The sequence below is a fragment of the Myotis brandtii genome, unplaced genomic scaffold (assembly GCF_000412655.1).
Source record: "Myotis brandtii unplaced genomic scaffold, ASM41265v1 scaffold1094, whole genome shotgun sequence".
Taxonomy (NCBI): domain Eukaryota; kingdom Metazoa; phylum Chordata; class Mammalia; order Chiroptera; family Vespertilionidae; genus Myotis; species Myotis brandtii.
The window spans coordinates 145,156-154,804 of NW_005353728.1; the positions used below are offsets into that span (position 1 = coordinate 145,156).

General features: G+C 51.1%; 2 protein-coding genes across 2 annotated transcripts in view; one reads left to right on the forward strand and one right to left on the reverse strand.

The window, feature by feature from the left end:
• Window positions 1-1,823: 1,823 nt before the first annotated feature.
• Window positions 1,824-9,649, reverse strand: part of LOC106726871 (zinc finger protein 549-like) — a 13,687-nt gene continuing 5,861 nt past the window's right edge. The window contains exons 2-3 of the mRNA XM_014543474.1: window positions 8,494-8,609; window positions 1,824-2,037 (exon numbers count right to left, since the gene is read on the reverse strand). Of these exons, the coding sequence (XP_014398960.1) occupies window positions 2,017-2,037; window positions 8,494-8,609 (137 nt within the window). The 3' untranslated portion in view covers window positions 1,824-2,016. The remainder of the gene's footprint in view (window positions 2,038-8,493; window positions 8,610-9,649) is intronic.
• ZNF132 (zinc finger protein 132) lies at window positions 3,925-8,156 on the forward strand. The gene has a single exon (XM_014543433.1). The coding sequence runs from the start codon at window positions 4,262-4,264 to the stop codon at window positions 5,603-5,605; it is 1,344 nt and encodes a 447-aa protein (XP_014398919.1). The 5' UTR covers window positions 3,925-4,261; the 3' UTR covers window positions 5,606-8,156.

Here is a 9,649-nt window from a genome sequence, read left to right on the forward strand (position 1 = left end):
ATGGACTCTGGGCAGGTGAGCGGGGATCCCCACCCTCGTGGTCCCGGAGCCCCAGGGTCACGTGCAGCCGGGGGTTGGGGGTCAGGGCGGGGACCAGCCTCTGTGCAGAGTAGACCTGGGGTAGCAGCATGAAGCGTGCAAGCGAGAGGGGCAGGAGGGCTGGCGCCTGGGGTTAGGGCAGGTGACGTCTCTGTGGCTCAGCAGGGTGGGGACCCAGTGGGTCCGGGATTTGTGTGTGAAGAAGAGTGAGGACAGCCCTGGCCGGTGTGGCTCAGAGGTTAGCGCGTTGGCCCGTGCCCCAGAGGGTCGCGGGTTCGATTCCCGGTCAAGAATACGCACCTGGGGTTGCAGGTTCGAACCCCCTGCCCCGGTTGGGGGGGGAGGGGTGTGTGCAGAAGGCGGCCAATCTGTGTCTCTCTCTCATGTTTCTCTCTCCCCCTCCCCGTCCTCCTCTCCCTCCCAATCTCTAAAAACCAGTGGGAAAAATATCCTCAGGTGAAGATTAACAATATTTTTTACTTAAAAAAAATATTTTTATTGATTTCAGAGAGGAAGAGAGGGGGAGAGAAAGATAGAAACATCCATGATGAGAATCATCGATCAGCTGCCTCCTGCACGCCTCCTATTGGGGATGGAGCCCGCAACCCGGGCACGTGCCCTTGACCGGAATCGAACCCGGGACCCTTCAGTCCGCAGGCCTACGCTCTATCCACTGAGCTAAACTAGCTCGGGCCCAATATTTTTTTAGTAAAAAGAGAGAGAGTGTGTGAGGACAGGTATGACTGGTGAGGGCATGTGCAAGGGCAGAGGTGGGAGGGAGGGGTGTTTGAGATCTACTCAAGGTTCCACGCATTCACTAGGCACAGTGGTTCTCCACCTTCTGGCCCTTTAGATACAGTTCCTCATGTTGTGGTGACCCCCAACCATACAATTATTCTCGTTGCTACTTCATCACTGTAATGTTGCTACTGTTATGAGTCGTCATGTAAATATCTGATATGCAGGATGGTCTTAGGCGACCCCTGTGAAAGGGTCGTTCGACCGCTGAAGGGGTCGCGACCCACAGGTTGAGAACCGCTGCACTAGGGGGTGATGGGGGTTTTGGAGATCTGGGGCAGGCCAGGTCAGTACTGGGTCCTGGTAGTCTTTCTCAGGTCAGCTACGTGCATGACGGAATAGGGGGACTCCAGGGAGACGCCTGACGTGTGGACAAGGGGTGGCGGGGAGGAGAGTGTGGAATGTATGGTCCCTGTACACGGTAAGGGGGTGTGAGCCAAGGGGCCCTGGTGCTCGAGGCTTGAGGAAGAAAGGAGAGCCCCAATTTTCTCGTATCTGGGGGACATAAAGGAAATTGGCCCATGGGGGAAGGGGCAGCGTGCCAGCCCAGAGCTCAGAGAGCATCCATTGCCCACCTGCCCTTTGTTGTTCTCGGTTGGATTGGCCTGAATACGGTGACTGCGAGGAGCAGGGGACACCAGTGGTGCCGGGCCGGTTACCTCCTCTGAAGTGGGGGCCTGAGGAGGAGGAGAGGCTGCATGTGGGTGAGGGGAGGATGGACTGAGGGGGTCTCAGGAGGAGAGGACCGTGGAACAGGTCATCTGAGTCCCAGGTCAAGGGCCTGGCTGTGTCCACTGGAGCGTTTGTGTGTCTGTTGCCCAGCCGGCCCTTTGGCCCCCTGGCTCAGCCGTCTCCTCATTGCAGAGCCCAGTGACCTTCGAGGACGTGGCCGTGTTCTTCTCCCAGGAGGAGTGGGGGCTCCTCGACGAGGCTCGGAGGCGCCTGTGCCGCGATGTGATGCTGGAGATCTTCGAGCTCATGGCCTCACTTGGTAAGACCCTTGTGCCCAGCCGCGCCATGGTGACCAGCTTTCGCCCTGTGCCTTTCCCCATAGAAAGTTCTGTCTGTCCCAAAGCCCAACCATGGATGCTGCTTCCTTCCCAGGTTTCATGTTGCAGGAGCTGGGACGGGGCTGTGTGCACGCCTCTGCCTCTTCCTGGGCAGCCTCATGAGTGGTCCTCATAGCTGTGGCCTAGGATCCTGTGGGAGCAGAGGTTGGGGATCAGGCATCTCCAGGCAGCTCACTGGACTCCACTGAGCCTGACCCGGTGTGGGGCCGTGCCCTGGTTCTGTCCCTCTTCCATAAGACGATTTTTCAAAACAACTTTTTTTTTTAATATATTTTATTGATTTTTACAGAGAGGAAGGGAGAGGGATAGAGAGTCAGAAACATCGACGAGAGAGAAACATCAATCAGCTGCCTCCTGCACACCTCCCACTGGGGATGTGCCCGCAACCAAGGCACATGCCCGTGACCAGAATCGAACCCGGGACCCTTCAGTCCGCAGGCTGACGCTCTATCCACTGAGCCAAACCGGTTAGGGCTCAAAACAACTTTATTAAGATACACCATAAGTTCACCCATTTAAAGTACACATTTACACAGGTGTCTGATGATCACAATCCAATTTTAGAATATTTTCATCACCTACAGGGAGACTTTGTAGCCATTAGCAGTCATGCCCTATCCTCCCTCATCTCTTTTCCCCAAGTCCTGGGCAACCTCTAATATACTTCTTTTTTAAAATATATTTTATTGATTTTTTACAGAGAGGAAGGGAGAGGGATAGAGAGAAACATCCATGAGAGAGAAACATCGATCAGCCGCCTCCCGCACATACCCCACTGGGGAAGTGCCCACAACCAAGGCACATGCCCTCGACTGGAATCAAACCCGGGATGCCCCAGACCACAGGCCGATGCTCCATCTACTGAGCCAAACCAGTCAGGGAAGAATTACATCTTGATGGCACTGTTTATCTTCAGAGGGTAATATGACATAATGGAGATTAGCATGGACTCTGAAAGTTGAGGAACCCAAGCTCAAATAAGAAGCAACTTTCAGTGCTAGAAAGCACTTATATTTAACTCCACCTGTGCATGAAACATAAATGTAGAGATCAAACTTGTTTACATATGTAACACCCAATATAAGATGTAGAATCTTTTTCAAGATTTTAGAAGTTTCTTTCACACTTGTTATGTGGTTTTTTCCTTATACCCATCCCAGTGGGTGTGAAGTGGTATCTCCTTGTGGCTTGGATTTGCATTTCTCTCACGACTAATGATGTTGAGCATCTTTCATTTGCGTGTGTGTGCACACATTTTTCTCTTCAAGGAATGTTTATTCGTGTCCTTTCCCCCATCTCTGTCCTTGCCTCTGGTGAGGCCTCCTGTATTCTGTGGTGTGGCTGGGTGCCATTCTATACAGCAGGCCCTTCAGTCTTAATTCTGTCAACGATCCCTTGGACCCCTTCCTATATGTGTCAGTTACCCATTTCTAATGAAGTCACTCTTTGCACCAAATTGAACACTCAGTTAACGAGAAATTTCTCTGTTTTTAGGTTGTTGGCATGAAGTGGAAGACGAGGAGGCCTGTTCCAAGCAGAATGCTTCTGTAGAAGGGGTCTCCCAGGTCAGGATCCCCAATGCACATCCTTCTACTGAGAAGACTGATACCTGTGACATGTGTGGCCCATTTATGAAAGACATTTTGCACCTCGATGAGCATCAAGGAGCACATCCTGAGGAGACCCCCTACACGTGTGGAGCATGTGCAAGGAGGTTTTGGTTCAATGCAAACGTTCCCCAGCACCAGAAGGAGCGCAGTGGAGAGAAGTCCTGCAGGTGGGACAAGGACAGGGATTCATTTGTGAAGAGCTCTGTAGTCTCCCTATCAGAGAAACCCTTCACTTGCAGGGAAGGTTGGAAGGATGTCTCAGACAGCCATGACCTCCGCCAGCGTCCCAGTGGGTGTGAAGTGGTATCTCCTTGTGGCTTGGATTTGCATTTCTCTCACGACTAATAATGTTGAGCATCTTCCACTTGCGTGTGTGTGCACACATTGTTCTTCAAGGAATGTTTATTCATGTCCTTTCCCCCATCTCTGTCCTTGCCCCTGGTGAGGCCTCCTTTATTCTGTGGTGTGGCTGGGTGCCATCCCACACAGCGGGCCCTTCAGTCTTAATTCTGTCAACGAGCCCTTGGACCCCTTCCTATATGTGTCAGTTACACATTTCTAATGAAGTCACCCTTTGCACCAAATTGAACATTCAGTTAACGAGAAATTTCTCTGTTTTTAGGTTGTTGGCATGAAGTGGAAGACGAGGAGGCCTGTTCCAAGCAGAATGCTTCTGTAGAAGGGGTCTCCCAGGTCAGGATCCCCAATGCACATCCTTCTACTGAGAAGACTGATACCTGTGACATGTGTGGCCCATTTATGAAAGACATTTTGCACCTCGATGAGCATCAAGGAGCACATCCTGAGGAGACCCCCTACAAGTGTGGAGCATGTGCAAGGAGGTTTTGGTTCAATGCAAACCTTCCCCAGCACCAGAAGGAGCACAGTGGAGAGAAGTCCTGCAGGTGGGACAAGGACAGGGATTCATTTGTGAAGAGCTCTGTAGTCTCCCTATCAGAGAAACCCTTCACTTGCAGGGAAGGTTGGAAGGATGTCTCAGACAGCCATGACCTCCGCCAGCGCCCGGCCATCAACAGCAGTGGGAAGTCACACAGGAGCACAGAGTGCAGGGAGGCCTTCCCACACAGTTCCAGCCTGGGGCAGTTCCCAGGAGTCCATACCACAAAGAAGCTCCTCAACCACATGAGAACTCACTCTGAAGTGACACCATTTAGATGTCCAACAGTTTTAAATTCCTTAGAGGAGAAATCAGCCCTTGTTAATTACCAAAAATTCCACACTGGAGAAACATCTCAGGTGTGTAAAGAGTGTGGGAAGGCCTTTAGTTACCCACCTAAGCTGAGGGAGGACCAGAAATTTCACACTGGAATAAAACACTATGAGTATAGTGACTGTGGGAAAACCTTCGGCCGCAAACTCACACTTGTTCATCACCAGGGAATTCACACAGGAGAAAGGCCTCATGAGTGCAGTGCATGTGGGAAAGCCTTTAATAACAGGTCACACCTCACTCAGCATGAGAAAGTTCATACTGGAGAACGGCCTTTTGAGTGCAGTGAGTGTGGAAAAGCTTTCAACAACAACTTTGACCTTGTTAAGCACCAGAGAGTTCACACTGGAGAGCGGCCTTTTGAATGTAGTGAATGTGGAAGAGACTTCAGGCAAAGCTCCCACCTCCTGCGACATCAGAAGGTTCACACTGGAGAGTGGCCCTTTGGGTGCATTGAGTGTGGGAAAACCTTTAGCACTAGCACCGCCCTCATTCAGCACCAGAGAATACACACCAGGCAAAGGCCATATGAGTGCAGCAAATGTGGGAAAACCTTCAGCCGCAGTTCCAGCCTGGTTCAGCACCGGAGGATTCACACTGGAGAAAGGCCTTTTGAGTGCAGTGAGTGTGGAAGAACTTTTAACAAAAACTCCAATCTTGCTCAGCACCAGAGAGTTCACAGTGGAGCACGGCCTTTCAAATGTAGTGAATGTGGAAGAGCTTTTAACAAAAATTCCAATCTTGCTCAGCACCAGAGAGTTCACAGTGGAGAGCGGCCTTATGAATGTAGTGAATGTGGAGTAGGCTTCAGCCGAAGATCCCACCTCCTGCGACATCAGAAAGTTCACACTGGATAGCAGCCCTTTGGGTGCAGCAAATGTGGGGAGGCCTTCAGCACTAGCACCATCCTCACTCAGCACCAGAGAGTACATACCGGGCAAAGGCCATATGAGTGCAGCAAATGTAGGAAAACCTTCAGCCACAATTCCAGCCTGGTTCAGCACTGCAGGGTTCACGCTGGAGAAAGGCCTTTTGAATGCAGTGAGTGTGGAAGAGCTTTGAACAAAACCTCCAATCTTGCTCAGCACCAGAGAGTTCACAGTGGAGAGCGGCCTTTCGAATGTAGTGAATGTGGAAAACACTTCAGGCAAAGCTCCCACCTCCTGCGACATCAGAAAGTTCACACTGGAGAGCAGCCTTTTGAATGTGGGAAAACCTTTAGCACTAGCACCGCCCTCACTCAGCACCAGAGAGTACACACTGGGCAAAGGCCATACGAGTGCAGCAAATGTAGGAAAGCCTTCAGCTGCAGCTCCAGCCTGGTTCAGCACTGCAGGATTCACGCTGGAGAAAGGCCTTATGACTGCAGTGAGTGTGGGAAGGCCTTTGCTCACAGTTCCAGCCTCATTAAGCACTGGAGAATTCACACAAAGGAAAGGCCGTATAAGTGCAATGAATGTGGGAAATTCTTTAGCCAAAACTCCATCCTCGTTAAACATCGGCAAGTTCACACTGGAGAAAGGCCTTATGGGTGCAGTGAATGTGGGAAGTTCTTTAGCCAAAAGTACAGCCTCATTTATCACTGGAGAGTTCACACTGGAGAAAGGCCTTTTGAGTGCAGTGAATGCCTGAGAGCCTTCAGCACCAACTCTCACCTGGTTCGTCACCAGAGAGTGCACACACAAGAAAAGCCCTACGAGTGCAGTCAGTGTGGGAAAGCTTTTAGTGAAAAACCCACACTTGTTCAACACCAGCTAGTTCACACCAGAGAAAGGACTTACGAGTGTGGCCACTGTGGGAAAGTCTTCAGCCGCCTCTGCAGCCTTGCTCAGCATAAAAGGATTCATACCTGAGAGGAGCCTTATGGATATGGACTTTATGGGTCCAACTTCATGCAGCAGAACCACCACAGAGAAATTACTTCATGTACCACTGATATGGAGGAAACATCAGGAGCTACTGTGCCCTTTCCGAGCAGCCTAGGAACCTGGACAGAGCTGTGTCCCCTGGAGCACAGTCCTCTTTCCAGCCTGCCTGGATCCCAGTATTTGCAGTGGTCATCTGCATACGCCCGGAGAAAACATCTTCCTGGGCCTGCCTTCCCCTTCCCCAGAGCTAATCGGGAGTCCCGGACCCAATGGAATGGCTTCATTCCCATTGCCTCTGAGAGGGTTCAGGAAGGAACTGGGCCGGTGCTGGGGGAGGGGCCTTGAGGGATGTCCACTTGGGGCTCCTTGGGAAGATGTATGTTCCCCAAGGGTGGGTGGTATTCCATTGAAAATTTTTCCACTAGTTCCAGTATTGTTATTCTGATGTTAATCTTCACAACTGCCACTAATCTGTTTTATTTTATAAAACTGACATTTTGTCTGGTCACCATGAAAACTTAGCCCTTCATATACTAGAGTCGCAAAGAATCACTTTGCTTCCTTAGGTGATGTTGTGGACGAATGTTTGCATCTATCCCCCAAAATTCACAGGTTTAGGCCCAGCCCGCTCCGTGATGGTATTAGGAGGTGGGGCCTTTGAGAGGTAAACAGGGTTAGGGGAGGTCAGAGGCTGGAACCTGGTGAAGGGATTACTGTCCTTATTAGAAGGGAAGAGATATCAGAGCTTCCTCTCCAAACCCTGTGAGGACAGCAGAGTGATGGCTGTCCGCAAGCAAGGAAGGGAGCGCGCATCCACGAGCCTGGATTGAAATGGCCAGCACCTGGATCTTGGACGTCCCAGCCTCTAGAAATGTGGGAAATTCCTGTTGTGTAAGGCACCCAAGCTGTGGTACTGCTACAGCAGCCAGAGCAGACTGCAAGAGTAGAGAGGAGGAAGGTCCCCCTCACGGGCATCTACAGAGCAAAATGATGTCTGCCCTCATGAACCAGTTCCGTCTTACAAGACAAGGTATCAAACAACACTGAGTTTCAGCCCTGCCCCCTGCTTAATTAATACGGAGACGTGCCCATTTACTCACAGCTGTCACCAAACTGATTTACTGTGAGAAAATAAATTGACGCACGCCCTGCTGACATGGGGTCCAGGCATGTCACATACCAGCGAAAAAATAAGCGTTTTACCTCTGCAGATGAACTATAAAAGGCAAGAAACACTATCATTGTCAGTATCAATGAAGCCCTGAGCCCTTTTGGTATACTGGTATGTCTTTAACAGGCACAAATGCAGCCCTGATTTCAAACGCCCAGATGTCCGTAAGGACAAAGGGGGTGGAGGGTTCGAATCCAGCCTGACATCGAGGCACGGGGGACACAGAAAGGGAGAGAATGACTCTTACGGCAGTGAGTGCAGGGACTCATGAGGAGAGGCCATCTTGGCTCGGCTGTTGAAGGGGTGTCACTGGGAGAGGCAGAGAGGACCAGGGAGGGGCAGGCACCCATGACAAGCTGAGGGAACCCCCCCAAAAAAGTGTCCTGGGGCCAGGAGCTGCTGTGTGGCTTCCAGAACAGAATATGGACAGTCCCAGGACAGAGGCTGTGGCCAGGGGCTGCCGGTGCTGGTTTGCCAGGTGAGGTTTTGGCTAACATGATGGCATTAGGGCAGGATAGTGAGACGCTGGGGAAATTCCTGGGCAAGTAGAATGGGGAAACCGAGATAAGAAAATGAAGGCTAAACAGTCTGGGCAGTTTACAACCTGCCTGTGAACTGCAAGACCTTATCCTCCCCACGCAAGGGCATTTGGGAGCAAATGGCTGACACCCGAATCCCTTACTAGGAAATACACAGCTTAACTCACCCTGGCCTGGGAAAGCAGAGAACAAAGACCCAATTCACGCCACTCGTGGCAGCTACACCCACGGACGGACGAAGTTGGGGAACCAGTAACAAAAACTCCAATGAAGCCAGACAGACCTAGGATGAAACAGGCCAAAGAATAATCCAAAACTCCCCTATACACCCATGTTGATGCATCAGCATATTAAAAATGCCCCTGTCCCATCTGGCTTGGCTCAGTGGTTTGATTCCCTGTCAGGACACATGCCTGGGTTGTGGGTTCGATTCCCAGTGTGGGGCGTGTGATCAATGATTCTCATCATTGATGTTTCTCTCTATCCCTCTGCCTTCACTAAAATCAAGTCAGGGCAATAAATATATTTTTAAGAAATGCACTTGGCCATGGCTGGTGTGCCTTAGGGGTTAGAGTGTCGGCCAGCATACCCCAGGGTTGCAGATTCGATTCCCTGCGTTGCAGGTTCAGTAGCAGCCACAATCCGGGGTGCTTGCAGGAGGCAACTGATCAACGTGTCTCTCATGTAACTCACGTGGTGAAATCTTTCCTACACGAAATCAAGAGCCCATACCCTACAGGTTGGGGTGAGGCAGACCTGCTTGGTGCCGGTCCCTGTTCAGTGACAGAATGAGTCCCACCCAAACTGGTACCCTGGACAGGCCAAAGGGTCCGAGCCACTGGCTTTGTTGATGTCCCAGCATCACCATGGCAACGTGACTCTCCACCAGTCCCCCATCAGGTTGGCGGCTGTACATGGAGCCCCAGCCAAACACCAGAAGGCAGAGTCAGGGCAGGTGCGGAGGGCCCTTCACCCGGGTGCCGGGGCTGCCCTACAAGATCTAGCCAAGGCCACCCACACACACAGTGTCACCCAAACCCCACTTGCTCAGTGACCTGAGCCCAGCGACTGAGCTCTATGACCAGTGTCACCCAAACCCCACTTGCTCAGTGACCTGAGCTCCACCTGGCTCGGCTGGACTTTAATTTTTAAAAATAAATTTTTGTTGATTTTATTTTTTTAAATTATTTATTGCTTAAAGTATTACAAGGAGTATTACATATGTCTCCTTTTTTCCCCGCCCTTGACAATCCCCTGGCCTCCCCTACCCCGAAGTGTCTTATGTCCATTGGTTATGCTTATATGCATGCATATCAGTCCTTC

Coding starts and splice junctions, on each gene's coding strand:
- ZNF132 (XM_014543433.1), top strand. CDS start 4,262: ATGTGTGGCCCATTTATGAAAGACATTTTGCACCTCGATGAGCATCAA.